At 42.0% G+C, this 22,870-nt stretch overlaps 1 protein-coding gene across 3 annotated transcripts in view; it reads right to left on the bottom strand.

Moving 5' to 3' along the window:
• Positions 1-22,870, bottom strand: part of srgap2 (SLIT-ROBO Rho GTPase activating protein 2) — a 151,462-nt gene that overhangs the window by 60,179 nt on the left and 68,413 nt on the right. For all 3 annotated transcript variants that reach the window (XM_007247748.4, XM_049471447.1, XM_049471448.1), the window contains 2 exons: positions 22,617-22,809; positions 8,670-8,832 (listed from right to left, as the gene is read on the bottom strand). In XM_007247748.4, the coding sequence (XP_007247810.3) occupies positions 8,670-8,832; positions 22,617-22,809 (356 nt within the window). The remainder of the gene's footprint in view (positions 1-8,669; positions 8,833-22,616; positions 22,810-22,870) is intronic.

The raw sequence follows: 22,870 nt of genomic DNA, 5'->3' as shown, positions 1-22,870 counted from the left end.
ATGGAGGCGTATGGGACGTATGGGGCATATGGTCCATATCGTGGACATCTGGAGAAATCCTGCCAAGGTCAAACTCCCATCTGCAGATCTGAGTCCGGGAGCAACACGTGTAACGGGGAACTGCAGCTGAGGTCTACTCTTCTTTATATTCAGATCCTTATGGACACTAATGGAGTTAGCCCTGAAACTTTAAAACTATTGAATATTATTTTTGATTAAGAAATCATTCAACAAACTCATCAAATTTGATGTTTATTGATGTTTCTATTAGGGGTGTGCTATATCATATCGTACATGATAATAGCGCCAACATTTTCGAATATTGTGAACGATATTATACCCTAAAATATTGTGCAGTATCACCCACCCCTAATTATCACATCAGGGTACTACTTTTTTACTGTTTTTAGCAAAAGAAAAATTCACACTGTTCTCATTTCCCATTATATACCTACTAGAGACAGATTATATCCATTATAATTTATTTTACTTTAGTCCTGGATATATGAAGATATTTGGAGTGCATTATTATTAGTATCATGACATTCTGGATCATTGACTTTTGTTGTTTTTTTTATATCTCAGTTAGGGGTATGTCATATCGTATCGTATGCAACAATGGAATTTAATTTTTATTTTGTTGCAGTAGTGTATTCATGATTTTTTTTTATTCAGTGTTTTGTCATATTGCCAAGAGTATCGTTATCACGAAAATACCCTGAAATATTGTGATATTATTTTAGGGGCATATCGCCCATCCCTAGTTCCTATTAATTTGCAACAATACAGCACAGAAACATTTCCTGAATCTGTAGCGTGGCCCTTGGATTGTATCTTGTCACAAGATCATGGGTAACTCATCCAGAGTTACAAGACTGTGAGGAAGGGTTGGGATTTCCATCATGACCAAGTGCCTGATTCAAGGCAGCAAGGCAGAGTAAGGTAGAGCAGAGTAAAGCAAGGCAATAGAGTGAGGTTGGGATGACTCACACACTACAGTACTACTCATTACTTCTTACTTATTAATTAAGGACCTTAATTAATTGTGTATCACATCGATATCAGGATATCTATTCAACAGCATTATCACACATCAAATTTTATATTTTTTGTTCATATCCTACCCTACTTGCTTGTTTGCTTTCCCATCCTCCCACATTCTAGTCAATACACAGCATCGCACAGACAAACAGAGGAATGAAAATGGATCCTCAAGAGCTGAGCTCCGGGCCCAGGCAACTCAGCCTCGCTCCCATCTGCTCCATAATATACTCCAAAGGCAGCACACACTGACACACAGACACACACACATGGACGGACACACAGATGCGCACAGACAACCAGCCCAAAAAAATGGAGGTAGCCTATCGATTTTCCAAGCGGAGTTCCATAAATCAGGAAACTCGGCCAACGGGGAGGAGGAGGCGGCGCCTGGAGGACTCTGATTTACAGCCCTGAATGAACAGTTGTGCTTGTTAAATGAAGAAGATCACAGGTTTGTCTGTCTGTCTGGCAGATGACGGGCTTGGGCTAGAGTAAATCTGCTGGCGCTCTGCAACAGGCTGGAGCTCGGCCCTTCTGCTGAGTGCTGAGCACTGTGGTTCCAGCCACCGTCAGCTGTTCTTAAACTACGCCCAGCCAGCAGGCAAGCATGTACACCGATCAGCCAAAACATTAACACAACCTCCACCTTCTTGTTTCTACACCCTGGTGTGTTTAAAAACTCCAGCAGCACTTCTGCATGCATCTGATTCACTTAAACCAGCACCAACACGCATTAACACGCACTTTTTCACATTTTGTCACAAACTTAAATGTATCGTATTGAGATTTTAAGTGGCGTGAAAAAGTATACAGCCCAAAACTTCAAAAAAATAAATCCAGTATAATCAATTGACATCAAAAATTATTTAATCAGTTAAAAGAGTCCAGCTCTGTGTAATTTAGTCATATCCACTATCAAACATGGTGGTGGGAGCCTCATATTGTGGGGACTGAAGCTGGTCAAAGTTCATGAAAGATGGATGCAGCTAAATGAAGGCCAATCCTGGAAGAAAACCTGTTGGACGCTGCAACAGACTTAAGACTGGGGTGGAGGTTCACCTTCCAGCAAGACAATGACCCTAAATATACAGCTCTACAGAGTAACGGTGGAATGGATAGTTTAGATCAAAGAATATTCATGTGTTAGAATGGCCCATTGAGCTTTTGTGGCAAGAAATAAAAATTGCTGTTTATAGACAGTCTCCATCCAAACTGGCTGAGCTTGAACTGTTTTCTTAGTCTGTAGATTCGGGAAGCTGGTTGAGACAAACCCCAAAGACTTGCAGCTGTAATTGCAGGGAAAGGTGGCTCCAATAAGTATTGCTAAGTATTTTGCACACCACACCTTTCAGATTTTTATTTGATTAAAATTATATAAACCATGTAGCATTTTCGTTACTTTGTGCTGGTCTATCATTTATTTTTTTTAATAAAATACATACAATACATACTTTGTGGTTGTAAGGTGACAAAATGTGAAAAGTTCAAGTGGTATAAATACTTTTGGAAGCCACTGTAGTTGTGTGAGACTAGATGTCCCTAGTCTCCACACAAGAACTAGCGCTATGCTCTTCATGCAGAGAAACAGGGCGGTGGTCTCAAGAGGAGAATATGCTTCAATAGTTCTGCATGTATTTGTTCCTACCCTGATTCTGCAGAAAGCCTGCATTAAAATCTGCTAACGGTAGGAAAAGATGCTGTGTGATAATTAGAGCCTTAAGGTCAGCCAACGTTCCACTGGCTGGCGTCATCTATTTTTTAATAGAGACGGGCCTGAGAGATGCAGTTCCATATCCAAAGGCAGTCTTACTGAAGCAGAGGATTCTTTAAGCAGACAGAGGCACCGAGCACAGTAATGAATTTCTGAGGGACTGACTCAAGCCATGAGGGAGCAACAATGAATGACATGAACTCGTCTAGGGCCAGGTTTACCTTACTTTCACGATTTCACCCCTGATCGAGGCAGAGCTGCAACTAATGATTATTTGGTAGTTGACTGATCTTGCTATTTGATTAGTCGATTAGTCAGCAATTATTCCTGCCATTCCTATCATCTCTGCTTCCCGTGGGCAGGGCTCCTATCCCAGTGCATGTTTCAACACACCTAGAATAACATAACATAGCAACAGTTCTCACGGCGAAAAATATAATACAGGGCACAATTTCTTCAAATAAATATAATGTATAAAGTTGCAGACATATATACATGGGTTGGACCATGAAACTGAAACACGTGTCATTTTAGTGTGGGAGGTTTCATCATGGCTAAATTGGAGCAGCCTGGTGGCCAATCTTCATTAATTGCACATTGCACCAGTAAGAGCTGTAAGAGTGTGAAGGTTCAATTAGCAGGGTAAGAGCACAGTTTTGCTCAAAATGCACACAACATTATGGGTGACATACCAGAGTTCAAAAGAGGACAAATTGTTGGTGCACGTCTTGCTGGCGCATCTGTGACCAAGACAGCAAGTCTTTGTGATGTAGCCACGGTATCCAGGGTAATGTCAGCATACCACCAAGAAGGACCAACCACATCCAAAAGGATTAACTGTGGACGCTGTAAGAGGAAGCTGTCTGAAAGGAATGTTCGGGTGCTTACCCGCATTGTATCCAAAAAAACCACAGCTGCCCAAATCACGGCAGAATTCAATGTGCACCTCAACTCTCCCGTTTCCACCAGAACTGTCCCTCAGGACAATAAATTATTGTGGTCTAAAACCAGGTGTTTTAGTTTAATTGTCCAACCCATGTACGTTTGTTCATAGCTTTAATAACTCTCTGGGTAACAAATCAGATTAAACTGCTCCTGAACAGCTGTTTAGCTCAAACACGAGGAGTATATTTGATGATTTATTAAAGGCAAAGGGGGAGCTTTTTGGGACCGGACTGCGACCATCCCCTCCTTTGACAAGGTTGTTTTGTCCACACTCGAGTACAGTTACTGATTTCCACCTCTGACAAACCAGAGTCCGTTTTAACCGGACCAAATAGTGCTGGTGTAAAAACACTCAATGTCCGAATGTGTGAAAAGTGTTGAGATTGAAATGTAGCGCAGCCACTACAGCTACAGCCAATAAGAATTTATTCTGTTTTAACGCCCAGACACTTGTGTCGCTTGATTATTAAGAGCATTCACTAAACAAATAAATAAATCAAGCTATGAAAATCTATGAAAAAAGAACACAGAAGTCTTCTATAATGATCCATGACTTTTTCGTCTTAACTTTGTTTTTTGCAATGCCGTGGTTCTTTCCAGGTCCCTCACAGCAGTGCTTTCTTAAGCTTTCTTAAGGTTATTCCAAGACCTCCCTCCCTTTGCTCCTTCTTGATGATTGAGCCTTCAGTCATGCAGAACATTGTTCCAGACATCTTCAGCCTTTACCCTGTCAGTACAGTATTCTGCACCCCCTGGAATAGCTGACAGGTTCTTCTCTGACAGACAGGGGGTCTTGTGTGAGGTAGTGGGGCACGGCTGAAAACGAACATGAGGGCATCAGCGAGAAATAGCCAGACCTGAGTCTCCAGAGAGGGGCTAGCCAGGAGCGTTCAATTAAAGAGCTCTCATTTCTGAAGCACGGCAGTCTGGAGGAGACAGGGAGGTACGAGGCAGAGGAGGCAGTGAAGGGAATAGTGATTAGAAGTGAGAGTGAGAGCGAAAAAAGAAAAAAACGAAAAGAAAGACAAAGAGAGAGAGAGAGAAGTGCTGATTGGGGTTAGCAGGGCAGCTGTCAACTCCCCAAGGCGAGGAAACACCAAAATGAACCCAAACTGGAAAATACCCACCTGGTCTTTTTTTTATAGATATGACAAGAAGAAACAATTTTTGATTTGTGGACAGTTTTATGATGCTCCACAGACCAGAAAAAGCCAGATCAGCTAAGACATGCTGTAGAGGTTGGTTTGTGTAGGTATATGGTATATATTCTTCATTTTGCATGGACCTTTGCAAGCTATCTGTAGGTCCCGTGATGACATTTTAGAAATGTTGAACATTTCTTGAGATCTGATGTGCTCTGTTTTACTTGTACATTATTTTCTAAAGAGTGGAATCACAGATTTCAAATTGTTCTAAGATTTTTTTACAGCCTTTCCAGAATCCTCTATATCTATACCCTTTTTTCCGGAGGTTTCAGAGAGCTCTTTCAATCAAATGTCAATACATTCAAAAATGTTAAAAAGGCGATGGTTTTCATGGTGTGTCCTCATTATTTCATATGACTTTGTCTGTGTAACATCATTGAAATGTGAATTCTACGAACATAACTGCAAATGTAAGTATAGACATATACGCATCAACGTATCAATATTTATAACTGCGCTTGTGGTACACAGTGCCAGTCAGAAATAGACCATTTGCACTCCTGCTACTTCCTCTAACCACACAGACTCTCATATGATGAAAAATATATGATGACAAATATGTTTTAGAGGTGTTAAAAAATGCCACAGACCAACAATCTTTAACTCTCATCTAGTGCCATCCTTATTCTGGCCAGGTTCGTAATATTTCACTCTGTACCGAAGAAGAAAAAAAACGATTCAAACTAAAAAACCCAGGCAAGCTGACTTTTGCCAACCCACCATTAGCTGCATAAAATCATCAATGCATTTTAACAATAGGTAGTTTGGGGTGAAAATATGTTTTTTTATTTTAAAAAGGAGATCTGAGATTCCCCAAGCCTACAGAGATAGAGACAAGCCTGTAGCCAAAATGCTTTGGTGGCAGTAGCAATGTTGAAATAGGCTGGTTAACAATGTGGGACAAGGTCCATATCCAGTGTTCTAACTCTGCATCAGCAATGCTGGACAAGGCCAGCAGCGATATAGGACAAGACCTGTAGCCGGCATGCTAATCTGGCTCTTAAGATGACTTGGACGAGACAGGTAGTGGTACATAGGACAAGGCTCAGAACCTGCATTCAAACAATAGAAATAGAAATATTGGAGAAGGCCGGTAGCAATATGGGACAAGACCTACAGTCAGCATGCTAATCTGGCTCTAGCAATAATGGACAAGGCAAGTAGCAATATGGGACAAGGCTTAGATCTGGAATTCAACCAGCACAATAGAAATATTGGAGAAGGGCGGTACCAACATGGGACAAGACCTGCAGTCGGCATGCTAATCTGGTTCTAGCTGGACGATATTGGACGAGACAGATAGTGGTACATAGGACAAGGCACAGAACCTGCATTCAAACAGTGAAATAAAAATAATGCAGAAGGCTGGTAGCAATATGGGACAAGACCTGTAGCCGGCATGCTAATCTGGCTCTAGTGATGTTGGACGATGAAGGTAGCGACCTGGGACAAGACATAGATCTGGCATTCAAACAGCAGCATAAAAATATTGGAGAAGGCCGGTACCAATATGAAACAAGACCCATAGGCGGCATGCTAATGTGACTTTAGCGTTGTTGCACAAGGCAAGTAGCGATATGGGACAAGGTTCAGAGCCAGTATTCCAACAGCCCATACCAATGTTTGAGAAGGCCTGTATCAATATGGGACAAGATCTAGCGCATGCATGCTAATCTGGCTCTATCAATGTTGGACGAGGCAAGTAGCGATATGGTACAAGGCCAATAGCTGAAATGCTGTTGTACGAGACCGGTAGTGATATGGGACAAGACCTGTAGCCGCTATGCTAATGCGGCTTTATTGATATTGGACAAGGCCATAGTTGGTGTACTGACTACAACAGCAATGTTGGATGAAGTCAGTACCTATTTGGGACAAGACCCATAGCCAGCATGCTAAGGTGGCCGGAGTAATTTTTATGAGGCCAACAACAATGTGGGTCAAGCCCCCAAATTTGGTGCTGCAGTGGCTGCAATGGAAAAAAGGCCAATGAATTGATGTTTACAATTGAAATTAGAGTGCAAGTTAATCATACCATAGACTAGAACGATTGCACAACTTTCCAATAAGCATCTATTAACCCACGCAAACCTATCCTGAACAGCTAGTGCAGTAAATGAGGTGCACAGTACTTGAAAGGGAGGCCACCTGTGAAGTGCCACTACGTGCCCAGTGGTCAGGGCTTCCAGCATGGTTGAATCAGCCAGGCTTTGGAGGCAGGCAGCTCTGTGACCTGGATTGATTGGAATAGGCTGTACAGCAGATTTGTGGGAACTGGAACTGGGTGTAAGGGCTGGAAAGCACCTCACCCCAGCATGGAAAGAGCTTTCCGAGACTGTGAGGGGAGTGCCAGGGGTGCATTCCACTCTCACTAACCAGTCTAGACAAGCAGAGAGGAATGAAAGAGAAAGAGACAAAGATACAGTCGTTTATTCTATCCTTCGTTTATCCAGTCGTTTAATCTGTCCTGCTGACATTAGTGCGGTAGGCCATGCAAATAGGACACAATATATTAGAAGAAGTAACAAGATATATATTCAGATATAGCGGCAGAACAAATTTCCACTTTTGTCCTCTACTCTTCCTTAGAAATGCAAAATCTCTAAGTATCTATATCCGTGTCTGTTAGAATGTGCTGGCACATGTGGAGAAGGATACAGTGTTCTGTCGTGGCCAGACCAGACCCCAGTGGACGTGGGCCCGATCAATAAACAAGCAGGAGGCAGCACTCAGGGAGATGAAGGGGATTGTGGGAGGATTACATGCTCTGACCCACCCGATGGGATCTGGGAGCAAATGGCAGTATAAGGGGATAATGCCATTACAGCGCTGGCAGCTCAGGTGCAACACTTTAGGCCAAAAAAAGCAGAGCAGGCACGTGCCAGCTGTGTCAGCATGGACGAACCTACAGAGTCATCCTGAACTGAATTATTATGGAAATAGACTCTTTGATTGACGGGTCGACACAACTGTTGAATGTATGAGTAACAAAGAAGACAAGGTGTTTTCAAGACAAGCTACAGTCCTAGGTCTTAAAGCACTAGGATACTAGGTCTTGTCACAAGAGCTAGTAAAAGGCTTTCAGAGTGTACGTTTGGGTAGTGTACCTCTTGATGAGAGACCTCTGACTGCTAGATGCCTCTACGCCACACAGAATGGTTGTTTCAATGAATTGCCAGACATCTGGGAGACCAATTAGCCAACCACTACTGCTTTTGATTGCAGTGGTGTCATAACCGCCAAACCTGGACTGCCAAAGGCTGAAACCATATCTTGATACCATATAGTGATGAGTCCAGGTTCTTGTTCGTGGTGAGCGCTTCAATCCTGCCTTTTCTGTGGAGCAACAAACTGGCTTAACTGCCCAAATGATGGTACAATAATCTGGAGCGAAAACACATACAAAAGAGACAATGCTTATCCACACACTGCAAAACTTCCTTGACCTGCCTGGTGGCTAGATTTATTACCAATCGAGCATTTTTGGGACTAGATGGGATGTCAGCTTTGGCAACCTAGTTTGGCAACGAGTTTTCAGGATCCAAAGGCCAAGCTGCAAATTCTGGGGGCAAATATGCTGCAGGATTCCATACAGAACCTGTTTGCCTCCATTTCCTTGCGTATCTAATCTTGTATCCAGGCTCCAGGCTCCTCAACTTAGATACTTAGAGTATTCTTTCAATCACAGTGACTTCTAGAAGGAGGAAAATATCACAGATCACGATAGAAATTTGGCAAATCAGACAGTCACAAAGAAATCGTACCTTCTTGAAGAGACGTCCAGAGTCCTCGCTGATTTGGGCAAAGCGCGGGATGATGTTGTTGAGGTAGAGGTCGCTGAGGGTGGCATGATCACGACTCTCCCGCTTCACCTGAGTCAGCAGCAAGTTCCAGCAGTTGACGGGAGACAGTATGTTCTGCTCTTTCCTGCAGGACAGAAAGAAAGGGCTATGGTTACGGACAGTATCAAAACAGTTTTGGGTGGACAGAAAATCCCTTCCAATAAATGCATTCAGCTACTTTATGTTGCACCCATTGCACCCGTAAACTCACAGCTTGTCTAGCGTGTGTATAAGGCAAGCACTGCTAAAAGAATAAAACTCTCTACAGAAGATAAACAAAAATATTATACATTGGCACCAATGAAACTCAATACAAGGTGTGAGCCAGCATTGAGTTGTGAAGCATTGGAAGAGCTGTGTTCTCTGGAATGACTCTAAGCAATTGTTGGAAAAAGGCAATCAAATCCTCACAGCAATGCCTCAAAATCTGTTAGTAGCCATTAGTGGACAGTAGAGATAGTAGTGGACAGTAGTTACTCAAACAAAAGCATGATGAACTACTATTTACATTCTTTTTTTTTTACCACAAATATGCTGTCATCCAGAAACATCAAACTATTGTATGATAAAATAGATTGTATCAAAACCCTAAATTCAGAGGTAAATGTGTATAAAATGTGTTCAAACAAAGTCTGGGCAATTTTGTTCCTTGTCCTAACTTGCTGCCCTGAGCTTCTAGCTGGATAAACCTGTACAGACAGTCATGGGGGCCGGCAGTGCGCTCACCCGAGTGTCACTAAGGTGCATTAGATCAGCACTGCAGACAAACCACCCCAAAAAATGGAGCTCACTTCTTATTTCTGCATCAATTAACCTTTCTGCCATTTACTTGCAAATCTCAACCTCAAAATAAAAAAACACCAACCGAAAAGTAAGCAAAAGTATTGCTTTCTGGCTGAAGCAAATACAGGCCTTGCGTGGAACTCTACATACTGTGTACGTAGATTCAGACAAAACAAACCCAGTGTCCGTGGTATGGATTTAATCTATAGTCTTAGGTTTGGTCTCAGCTTGGGGTGGTCTCATATGGAGAAGATATGAACCAAACGGCCTGCAACTGGGCCAAGTGGGGCAGCATCTTGAATCAATATTACAATTTAACATATATAAATATATATTACTGTGGAATATTATTGTGCAGAACATCATTGAACAGAAATGCAAACATGCACCAGTTCGAGGCGGGTGTATTCCACTCATTTTCAAATGGTGTGCACACATGAATCTCTTTAAAAATGGTCTTTATGGGTTTTTTAGAGACCCAAAAATGTTTCTTCCATAGCATCACTACACAGACTCTGTGTTGCTGTCATATCTTGCAACCATCACGTGCACTTCCCCTCTTCAAAAACCAAGATATGTCTATCACATTCACTCAAACCACCACAACACTACATGTTACCCATTAGAATCTGTATGTGTTATTAGAATCTCCTTGTTCCTTCATTAATTACTTAGCAAACCCTGGACTGTGTGTATCCAGGGTCCACTTAGCGTGCAACACACTGTTAATATGTTACAGTCCGTGTGTTTACAAAGCGAAAGCTCACACATGACCTTGGCCCCCGCTGTTAACTCCAGAGCGCAGCATCTGCGGGGGCTAAAAACAGCCTGGCCACCATTTATCATTCTGGCCCAAACAAGTGCCTGCAAAGTGCTAGTGCTGCACTTCACAAATGAGCTAATTTCAAAGTGCTAAACGAAGGCTGAATGAAGCTGAAAGCTGTAGAAGGGTAATGATTCTGAGCGGCTACTGCTTCCTCATGAAAACAGTGTACAAAGGGTCCGCTGTGTCTTGCACAGGAAGGAAGGAAGTTACAATATATAAGATTAGAAAAAGAAACTTCCAACCAACATCATTTGGTTTTAGTGATGCAAAACCCATGCAATCATCTCAGACAAGTCTGGCATGCACAAGTCTGGCTGCTACTAAGAAACCTCTGGGCACTGGTCCAAGAGGATACCAACAGATTAAAATACCAGTAAAGTCCTTTAAATCGAGTGACAGGTTAACTGCTGCAGACGGAGGAACAGGTCAGAAAGTTTGTTATTATGGTATGGTACATTAAAAATCTTGGTCGATAGTAGATAATATTAATCAGACATTATCAGAGTGCTACACTATATTTGATCAGGCTATACTTATCTATGATTCCTCCCTCAAAACTGTCAGGCTGAAAGCACCAACATGCTAAAAAGTGGCTTGTGTATTCCACCCAATACAACATAATATTTTATTGCTAGTTTAAAATACATTTAGAAAAATTGCCCTTTTAGGTGATTTAGCTGATCCAATTAATCAACCTACTTATTGACTAAGGTCCAATTCCAATTCACCTCTTGGCCCTACCACCTTTGCCTACACATCTATTTTGCACATGCACGCCTTGGGGTAGAGTGTCCTGATTCTTGTTAGGCAAACTATGCATTGATTATGGTATTATATCGTAAAATGCCCTGCAATTTAAACTACTAATATTTAAACAGCAAAAATTGCCTTAGAAACACACATATAAACAACCATTCAGTGTGAACCGAAGTGACAACATCATCAGTGTAGAGGAGCATCGCGGACTAATCGCATCATGCAGCCGCCGGCACGCTGCTCTCTGCAGACTGCACACCGCCCTTCCGACGAGGTCCCAGCCAGTCGCCGCCGGGCCATGTCCAAACACGCTTCCTCTCCGCCAAGTGCAAGAGTACAAAGCGCAGCGGGGTTCCTCTGTGGAGTCACAACACTCCCACTCCCCTGCATAACATCTGCCTGAGTGGTCCTAAAGTAGACACTTTTCCTCCCCAGTCAGCGTCCCAAAACATTTCATCTCTGAACATGACACGATTACAGAGGACGCAAAAAAAAAGAAAATACGGGACAAGAAGCTTGACCCCAGTTTCCCTGACTGTAGTCACAAATAATTTCGGACAGCCCTGGGGTGGCCGGGGATTAAGGGAGCATGAGTGCATTACTTTCGAAGCATCCGACGAATTTGGACTGCAGCACAAACTGTCCGTCTGGAAGCTAAGACTGGAAGCCCCGGCTGTGCCCTTAAGTACCCTCTGGCCAGAAGATGACCCTTCAGACAGTCACAGCCTAAGCAGAATTACTGACTGAGTGAGACTGAATCAAGACAGAATTGCCTGAAATGAACCATAGAGTAGGAACAGGGTGAAGTCAAGTCTAATTATTAGTACAGCGCATTTTACAACCTGATGTTATTCTAAAAAGGCAAAAAATAAAATACATAACCTCAATTGAGTTAGCCAAAAGTGACAGTGACCAGAAATACTCCTTTAAAGCTGATAAAAGAAACCTTGCGATGAACCAAAACTCACAAAGGGAGGACACACCTTCAATTGGTCAAAACCACCTATAAATTACAAATGCATAAAAGGCATAAAATTGGAAAAATCCAAGCTGCCCAACAAAAAGCTCATAGCAAACCACATGTGCCTATTATCTCTGCTGATTGGTCAAACCTGTCTACAAGAAGAAGGTTCTGTATTAACATGGAACAACAGAAGAGTAGAACAGAACACAGAATAGTAAAATTCTGGCTAATATACCCGATTAAATTACACTACACTACACTCAAACTGCAATAGCTAGCAGCTAGGTTAGAAAATCTCCTAAACATTAGGCAGAACTTGGGGAGTTTACTTGGTATGCAGTGGTCCATATCTACCAAAAAGGCAGACCACGAAAAAACACATGAACCAATGAACCAACGAACAGGGTCATGGCACCCAGGGCCTTTTGGAGTCCATGCCTCGAGAGGCCAAAAGAGGCTCTTTAATTGGTCTGCCTGTGTGACCCAACATGTGTAAAAACATGGAAAACAACTAAATCTAACTCTGGTTTCTCAGCTTTTCCTTTATTTTTGGTAATGGGTAATGGCAAATGCAAAGACATGCTAAGATTGACATTATCAGATATAAGCATTTGGATATTAGCAAAAATAGCATTTAATTCTTGCATGTGTTACCATGATTTCCACTTTATAACAGGTATAATAGTATGTGTAATATCACAAAACCTGGATGCTTATCTTGTATCTATCCTGACAAAGGGCTCTTGGTGAAGACAAGGCTTTGCCAGTTGCCATTTGGTAGGGAGGAGATTGACCCCACGTGAAGCCCCACAGGATCACGAGGCCTAGTTTGTGTAGCAGCTTGTTTTTTTGGGGTTGTAGGTCAGAGTCTAGGGTTTGTATCCGAAGATTTGCATCAATCCAGTCCTGCAGAGTGAGCTCAAAGCTGATTGACTACGGCTAGCGTGTAGCCTAGCTTGCCTTACTCATGGTTTCCCAGTCATTTTCTTTATCAAACGATAAGAATGCCATGCAAATTACTTCCCCAGTCCTAAATCACAACTCAGGAAAAGCTGTGTTCACGAGGTCTAGTTTGCATAACAACTTGTTTGGCCCATGGCTTTGGCTTTGTAGGCCAACATGACGTGGCTACATGTCAGTTCTTTCAGTAGCGCACTTCATAACAGGGCAAGCTTCACACACAGAACCTGTCAGCAAAAATCTGTTGAAATAAAGCAACAGGGCTATCTGAAGGGCACGGCTCAGGCAAGGTGAGGAACGAACACTTGCCTTCAGCTCGGGTGGCGGAGATGCAGGAACAGAGAACATGTCTGAGCATGCACTTATACAGCAACAACCACACAAGAGCTATTGCACAATCAGACACGGGGGGAAGATGCTGATAGTACAAGAATGATGCCAGATGAGGAATTCAGTTTTCAGATACAGCATGCTGTATATGGTACTAATGAATTAATTAGATACAATACAAAATACAAAAAATATAAATGCTTAAAAGCTAACAGAAAATGTCTTGTTTACTTACAGTATACTGCATATAATACTAACACCAATACCTAAAGAGCACAGGCCAAGATTACAAATACAACTGAATTCAAAATTTTAATGCTTAAGAACGTAAAAAAATATTTTCTTCTCGAGAGTCACACAAATAGCATCTAGATAAGATCTGGATAAAGATTCCTCTACTGAACTGTGTCTTAAACATGCATTCAGAGGGAGTCGCTCCGAGTCATTTGGAAAAGGCCATGAAATAAGGTCACATGAGCGGAGGCGGACTAGTCCAATTAACAGCAGGGTCATTTGAGACAGCGTGGGTCTTTCACCGGAGGGCATCCAGCAGGGCAGGGTTTCTGTGGTGACATATGCCATGGTCATGACGGCGGCGCGGCAGGAATCGGCCCGGTGGAGATGAGCGAGGAATCCCTAACAGTCCGCCGGTTGTTATGAAGGGAGTTCTACATGCGTCGCCAGACAGAACGTGAGGGTGTGTGAAAATGAGTCATGTGTACAGAAGCTGGGGGGCATCATGGACACGGAGGAACAGAGCTGGCCACTGAGGAGAGTCACGTGACTTTTAGGTTGTTAGCAATGTTTCGGTTTGGTTGTCCCTCGTGTTGCCTTTGTTAGAGTAAGCCGGGATCTACTAGAGAGGGGTATTTTGACTGGTTTGGCCAGAGCCCTATGTTAGTTCAGCTTGATTTAGGGTGTGTCAGTGTGCCTTTGCTATCGTAACGACGGGAAAAGTACACCTTGTGAGGTTTGAAACACACAAATGCAATACACTAAGTATCTTAATTGATCATGGGTGTGTTTTAGGCATAATGTGAAATAAACCACAACGACTGTCTATGTACTGGCTCTAGCTGTTGGCGCATCTGTGTTTTCCATTGCCAAGATAGCAATGTGCCAGAAATTTACCTGAACACACCTTACTGCGGTACCACCACGACCAGTTCATGTTCATGTGTTCATGTTACATTGTATAGGGTGAATTTGATCCAGTTAGTTTTATCCTCCTATCGTCATCACCTGTGTGGGTGGAGTCTTCCTATACTTGACACTGAGTTGTTCGTGGTCTGCATCAGACGAGTTGCCTTTCCGGTACTGTGCCAAACTTGGCCTCCCAGTCAGAATCAAACTCCCCTTGAAGTGCAGGTGAGTCTATCAGCAGAATAAGCATAACAGATTTCCTTCGGATTCCCTTTGTAAAGAAATATTAATCTACAGTTACAGTAGATACAGGAATCACTAGCGCAATATGCTGTACACATATTGCTGCGTAATGCTCCTGCAAGCCAAGGGGAGTTTTGGCACAACACCAGTTCTTTTTCTTCTGCTATTGTTTAATTGGTCCGAAAGTCAAAACCACCTTGAAAATGTTTTCAAACTGCTAATAAACAGGACCATGGAGACCATCCCCAAAAATTGGCTGGACCAAATTTTGTTTCTTCGGTCCAGGCCGAGGTTCACAGCACCTTTTAGATCGGCTTTTTCTTCCTTTAATCTTTAATGGTGCATGCTGACTCTACATTTCTACATCGCAATCTAAAGCCGTGGCTACACTAACGGGATAATCGGGTTGATGTGGAGGCAGTCACCCCCTCCCGATAATCACAAAAGGTGTCTCGATTTTAGGCTGGTTTTAAATGATTATCTTCCCAGATTATCCTGTAAAATGGGGTGTGTATAATCTAATCTTTACCCCGCCAGTCTACTCCCTTTTTAATCATGGTCGCCTCGTTTTTCTTTTTTCAGATGGGAAATATTCATGTTCAATATTTATGACTCGATATCCCGCAGTGTGGATTTTCTCATATGGAACATACGGTTGATATAATGTGTGAAAGATGAGCTGAGCTGAGCTGAGCAGGGCAGATTGAAAAGATAATATTAATATTAATCTAATCCTAAAAGAGTGCTTTATTCTGGGCTTTGATGACTAAATGATGGTTAAAGTAAAAATAATTAAATATAAATAAAGAGAATTTCAAATACATTTAGCCCACCATAGTCTTAACAGATTGGAAAATACCCAGCACAATAATGTAAAAAACATTTTCATTTAAACAAGTGATGAATAAAAGGAGATTAAATGAAGTTTATAAATTACATTATATAGTACAGTAATAGCATTGGCACCTTTTTTAACATATATGCCTGGGTATCACTTTATTAGATGCCTCATAGATATTCAACTAACTTTCAATTGCATGTTTATTAAATGTTTTTGAACCCAACAATATAAAAGTTAGTGGTTGTCTATTGACTATTGAATTTGCAACTCTAACCTGAACTCTTACCTTAACATTTTAGAGTTTTAGTGTAAGACTTAAGGTTTAGGTTAAGGTTTTGTCAGGGTTAGGTTTAGGGTTGATTAATGGTTGAGGTTAGGCTTAGGGATAGGTATAATGTTTAGGTTAAGGTGTGGGTTAGGTTTAGGGTTAATTCGTGGTTGAGGTAAGCCTTAGGGTTAGGTTCTACAGAGAATCATTTGCATTTAACTGAACAAGTGTCCAGTTGCATTTAATAGACCTTCAGTTGAATGTTTAGCAGAACTTAGTAGAAAGCTTTCCATTGACCACAGACACAGAAGGACTGACTCTTTTTAAGACCCTTGATTTCTAAGGAAACACCTGTATTGAATGAGCATGAGTCCCAATAGTCTTGGCCTTAAATTGAAGTTCTCCAGAAGGATGGTTGGAGGCCACTGGTGAAACATGTCTAAAGTATGGAGCAAAGTGTGTGTCGTGTTTGTGGTTTATGTGATATGTGATGTATGGAATTCTGCGCGCTGGTGCGATGAGTGTTACAGGCCTCCGGCTTCCAGTCGGGCATAACCCTGGGATTCATCAGTCATACACATCAGGAAAGAGACAGGAAATGAAACTCATCCTGTCTGCTCTGTACAGTCTTACACACACACTCACAAACACACACACACAAACACAGCCTGCTGAACCAGAGTAGACATTCGTCCGCCTTGAAGTCAAAGGGCCCTATTTTAGCGACCTATAGGCAAGCAATCAACCATGCACCTTGCAGCTTGATTTAAGGCATGTCATTGTGTCTTTGCAATCATAACGGTGGGGAAAGTACACATTGAGCGAATAGCATGCACTAATTCTCTTAATTAATCCTGGGTGTGTTTTGGGCGTAGCGTAAAATAAACCAATCAGCGTGTCACTTGTCATTCCCTTCAAGAGCCTGGTGCACTCTGAATTGGTGAATTGGTATTTTAACAGCGCACAGCTTCTGCACGTCTCAGGAGGAAACTGACATGCTTGTTTTTGCTGTTACCCAGCAGGTAATTTACAGGAAGAGCGATGTTTTTTTATTGTGTATTCTGTCAATTTTTGATGCAAACATTCGCTCTGTTGCCTAGTTTGTAATCAGTCAGTGGCACATCTGTGTTTTATGTTGCCAAGATAGCAATACACCAAAAATGTACCTGATATATTCATCTTTAAGTCACAGGTGCAAGGCATGAAATTAGACTGTAAGCGGGGTGTAAGATAGCAATGAGCGTTGCGACAAGTCTTGTGCAAGGTACAAGATAGGGCCCAAAGAGTTCATACATCCAATGCAAAGTATCCATTAACCCCCCACTCTTGGCTTGTTTACTAAATTTCATCTGGTCCTGACTGAAGAAAAAAAAATCTCTGTTTTACCTAAGCATAATTTCTTCTTTTAAATATTCTTAAATATATATTACATAATTATTATTACATAAGTATTGTTACATAATGCTTCTGATTAATTTAACATTTTAAAAGGGTATCAGTATTGCAGAGTGCAAATATTCATGTCCTCGAGATTAAAGATTTGTTCTTATTAAACACTAACCTCTGGAGTCTCCCAGCTAGAAATTACAGTAAAGTGACGACACTATTCATGACAACACTTTCACTGAAGCAATTTTGGGGCACTGTCACTACTTGCATCTTCCCGTACCTCTGATTCACTGGTTTAAAAAAAAAGAAAAGAAAAAAGGAAGTGTCTGACATTTTCCCTACAGTCTTAACTGAGCTTGGTAAGCGAAGGGCAGGAGACATGTGACACACATCACTCTTCAGTCGACACAAGTGTCTTGTCTTGGCAGCTTTTCTTGAGTGCCGGTGTCATGGGACCAAAAACCTTAAAATCTTAAAATCACTCAACAGAGTCCCTACACTTCCTCTCATTCCTCTTTCTTCACTTGTATTTCCAATCACAATGGCGTCTACACCGTGTGAATAGGATGCACAGGAGTGTACAGAAGGCTGGCGGCCAGCCATGTTGCAACGTTCTGTTAGCAAATCTGTCTGAAACCTTACTATTGGTAAACCCGGCATGTGGGAACTTGACAAATAAGGGAAACACCACTGAGGCCTCTCAGTGAATTGAATGTCCCTCATGAATGCTGCTCTGTCTCTGCAGCCGGTACCCATACTGGGCCTCTAACCAGCCAGACCAACAAGCGAATGCATCTCGCTATCGTTCTTTAGGACAGAGCAGTCGAGCCTTGTCCACCCCAGCTGTTGCGAAGGAAGGCGAAGTGTCAGGTCAGTGAGCCAGCGCATAGCCAGAATACCAGGGGTCTCTGTGGGGTCACCCTTCAACAGCGCTCATTTCAGAGCCCCTCCGGCAAGAAGGAGGCCAGGGCCCCCCTTATTGACAGCCCTGCTCTCTACTGGACTAGCGGGCCGGAAAATACCTTGCATTCCTTCATGGCAGCACGGTCCTAGCAGATGCGGCTTTTGCGCCGTTAATCGGGCAAATGTTGGAGCCCGGGGAGTAGTTGGTGGGTAGGTTTGTGGAGGAGGATATGGAAAACAAACAGTGCAGCAAGCAGCCCAAAAAGATCTTGTTAGTATGGGTCGTTAGTAGAGGGAACAGGGTGCACAAGGCAAAGGACCACCTTGGGGTTTCTGCAGAGTCCTCAAGTAGAGAACAGACAAAGGAATGGAAACAAAGGGAAAACAAGGAAGATAAGAGATGTTCCATTGGGCTGGAAGGAAAAGGTCAGAAGGAAGAACCACAGCACTGAGTAGCTTCTGTCACAGCACTGAGTAGCTTCAGTTGAGTCCTTTTTACTCAACTGCTGCCTTTCCACGTCCATTGCTGGCTTCTTCCTCATTTATCAATTCAAGTCAATGACGAATTGGTAGTCAGAGAAAAAACTGAAATGCCAAGATTATGTATATTGATCTTAAAGTGTTACCTCAGGGGATGGTCTGAACACATCCACACCTGTATAAGTTGTGAGGTGTTACCTTGTTAGTGTAAATTGTCAGAGTACAAGCATGGCCTGGTAGTCAAGGGATGGGAAGGGATACATTTCCGAAGCTGTGTGGGCATTTAACATTCTTTGATGGAAAGCATTACTACCCACATCGCGACAGTTCAGTGGACGGTTATGTGACCGGTGGTGTCTGGCTAGAATTGCCCACACAGAAAAGCAATTCTATCAGAAATTCCATCCAAATTCAATGCAGGAGACCCCACACACATATCCCACAGGTCACTGCACTGTTCTTTTGTTTTCATGGGACATGGACAAGTCATGGCATGCAATACTAGGCATTTCAGTATTGATCAATTTAAGTTTGTAGCATTCAACATACAGTACTTGGCACTCTTCTTTCTTGGAACTTTCTTTCTTCTGATTATTTAGCCTCTTGATAAAACGGCAACTGCAGTGTCTTTCAAGATTCAAGGCACAATTCTGCCCTGTAGGTCAAATGTCCTCAACATAGGGGGCTTATTAGCAACAGAGCTTTAACACAATCCCTAAGAGATCTTGTCCCCTGTAGGGACAGATCTCCAAGTACTGATTAATGATTATTTCCAGTGGCTTAAAGAGGACAGGGTCTTGAAGACCCCAAACCACGACCACGTGACCAAGGCAAGCTCAGCAGTCATGCAATACATCTAAAGAAAAACGGAGAACTAGCAGACTAGAGCACATGGTGACTGGAAAATGGGGTAAGAAAGAGGGAAGTGAAAGTAAGTCATGAGAAAGAGAAGAGAAAGTTTGCTCTATTTGATACCTCCCACCGTCAGAACTCTGCCTGGGGCAAAACTGTCAGGATCTTGAAATGTCCCTCACTTCAATGGAAGAGTTAAAACTGCAGTCAAAATCTTTGCAAATGAAGTTGTGAGACGTGCTAAAAAGAATAATGTTAAAGGTTGGAAGTGGATACGAAGCTATTCTCACTTCCCCCTCTTTGTTCAACAAAATATAGGTCTTTCAGAAGGCTGGAAATGCTGATATTGTGTGGATGTCCATATAAATACAGAATATTCCAGTTATTGCAGATGATGCAAACTAAGTCATCAGCATGTTTCTGTTGAAGCTCCCAGTTGGAATTTTTTGGCCAAAACCAAACAAAATGAAACATCCGGCTGGAGGTTTGAATATCGAAAAGTATTTTTTTTTTTTTAGATTTTCATTCATTTTGCCACATTCTTCACCCCTGAATAACTAAATAGCCTAAATATATGTTTGTCTTGCTTTTCAAAGAAACTATACAAAACTATAATTCAAACATTTGATCTCATCAACAAAAAAATATCCAAAATATTTGCTAATATAAGCCTGATACCAACACCTAGTATGGGATTAGTGACATGAGTTATCTAAACATTATTACATTTATTCTTGTTGTTGATTATTTACTTACTACTTTTTATGAATTCAGACACTTAGCAAGTAGCAGGAATTTACAATAGTAAACTAAAATGTGCTGAAGCCCCTTCTCTGCCTGCAGACACTGTTTCATTTCCCTTTCTTCCTCCCCACCGCCTCCAGTTTGGTTTCACCGGCTGGCCAGGGGTTGGCTCCGCCCCTGTCTCCTACATACGGCAGGATCTGTAAGGGTCCAGATGTCGCATACCTGGGCCGACGATGGGGCCTATGCCAAAGACTAACTTTACATTAAATTGTTATCCAATACATTGTTAATACTATAGAAATTAAAGCTGTTATTACTGCACGCTTGCCTCAGGAGTCTTCCTAGTAGAACTAAAGAATAGATGAAGCTTTAAAATCTCAAACATGAAGTGGACAATAAGACTGAATTTACACTTGGCCATGCCATGCAAACTGATTTGTATCCTGATGAAGTTTTTACCATATGCATTTACACTTGGATGTAAAATGTATCTCCAGTTAGTCGGAATGAAATCTTTTCACTATAATGGACAGAATGCATGGAAATCCAATGTGTTAGATTTACACTGCTATAATGTGGGTCAAACACACTTCAGTTTACCACTTGAAGTGGTTTAAGCAACTGGATTTGTTTCTAATCTTTTTAAATGCATCTTGGGAGTGTTCACACGCAGACATTTTAATGTATATATGTATATATGATGTATATATATATTCTTGACACTGATACTGATAAGACAAATGGATTAACAAGGCATAAACAGACTTAACGACCCTTCAGAATGTGGCATAAAATGAACCCACCACCCCAATCGTACCACAAGACCACCATATTTCATTTACAAAGCAATGGTCTTAGGCCCAGTGCCAGCTATCAATATTTCATGAGCACTGTTGTTCCTGCAGCACAGGGCAGAAACGGCATGTGTGAAAGTCATGTTTGTTTATGGCAGCGGTTCTTCTGAGCTCCTGGCCAAAGTATGATTTTCAGAGCACATAATTACCACCTGCCTTCCTTGGCAGCGCGACTTTACGAGAGACGGGAAGCCTGTTTGAAGTCAACAATGAAAGCAGCATTAAGGGCACTTAGATCGTCTCATATCAACGTGTACTACAAAAGCCTGTTTTGTCAACACTTGACAGCGACGTGAAGGTGAATTACGTTAATAATAAAAGGCTAATAGGAGGGTGTACACAGTGTAAAGTGGATGGGATTAAAATTCTTTTTAAACACTATTTGACTGGAGTGTTGATCCTCTCTTTATCTGCATTACTCTGATGTTTGACAGCAATGTAAGACAAAAGCCTTGACTGGCACAATATAACTATGAGTACTGAATGTAGGGCACTGGAGCAAATCTGAAGCAGCACTTTGAAGAAGGAGCCTCAGTGAATTCCACACCGAATGTCAATGCGGCATGAAGCCTCTTGTATAACTGAAGCATGGACTGCGTTAAAGCCACAGTGGAACCAGTGGATGCAATTTATAGAAACTTTATCTTTGCACAAAAAGACAAATATAATGTGTATATATATATATGTACTCATAAACTTGAAAGTGAAAAGTTCTACCATTTTTTTCGAAATAAATTGCACACTTTTTCTTTAATTTTCCAAAAAAAGGCCAGTGTGCCTTATGTATGAATTTTAACAGTCAGGTTGAAAGGAGTAGTAAAGCCACTCCACTGTGCACAAGTGCAGCGCTGGACAGAGAACGAAAGCAACTCACTCTGTCAACATGAAAACACGCCTTTAGATTATCTCAAGAATAATAGAGTATAACAGCTAACAGTCTATTTTCCGGCCTTGCGCCCGTGTATGGTATGATGTTGTTAGATGGTTGCTATGGCATCCCCAGTGGTTGCTTGGGTGTTGCTAAATGGCTGCTAGACTGCTGCTCTAGTGTTGCTAGGTAGTTACTTTGGTGTTGCTATATTGAAATTGCTTAGTGGCTTTTCTTTGACCGGCAATGCGTTGCTAGGCAGTCGCTATGGTGTACCAGGTGGTTGTTTAGGTGTTGCTAAGCATTTGCTGTGGTAACGCATGTGTTGGTTGGGTGTTATTAATGTATTTAAAATATTCAGTAAGATATCAGTTACAATAAGACCAAAAAATGGCCAAAACTGTTATGATATTTCAGACAAGTTAAGAATATTATAAGTTGGACAACAATGGTCAACCAAATCAATGCACACATGATGCTTCTCTTGCACACAGACAGAAACACAACCTTGCTCATAGATCCCACAGCTCAACCATACTCAGTTCACAAAGTTCATCAACTAAAGACCAGCAACTCTCACATGCCACCAGTTTCTCTGAGCTCCAGAATATTCAAAGCATCAATCTTCTTCACTTCACTTCTCCAAACAGTAGCTAGCTTACTTGAACTGGTGGTCCTTGGTGCTACGTGTCTTGGTCAGGAACCTCTCGGCCAGCTTCTCCAGGTTGCGGGAGTAGTCCATCTCGATCTCGGCCTTCTTGCGGAAGAAGTCCTGCAGGTCCTGGAGGAGCTGCACACGGAGCTCACACTGCTGGTCAAGACATTTGAGCTGCTCCACCAGCTGAGCCCGGATTTCTGCCAAAGAGAAAGAAAAGAAAAAAAAGAGAGGGATTAAGAACGAGGGGCTGTGATGGTC

Source organism: Astyanax mexicanus, chromosome 24, assembly GCF_023375975.1.
Source record: "Astyanax mexicanus isolate ESR-SI-001 chromosome 24, AstMex3_surface, whole genome shotgun sequence".
NCBI lineage: Eukaryota > Metazoa > Chordata > Actinopteri > Characiformes > Acestrorhamphidae > Astyanax > Astyanax mexicanus.
The sequence above is the reverse complement of the archived record's forward strand: the minus strand, read 5'-3'. Positions and strand labels throughout refer to the sequence as shown.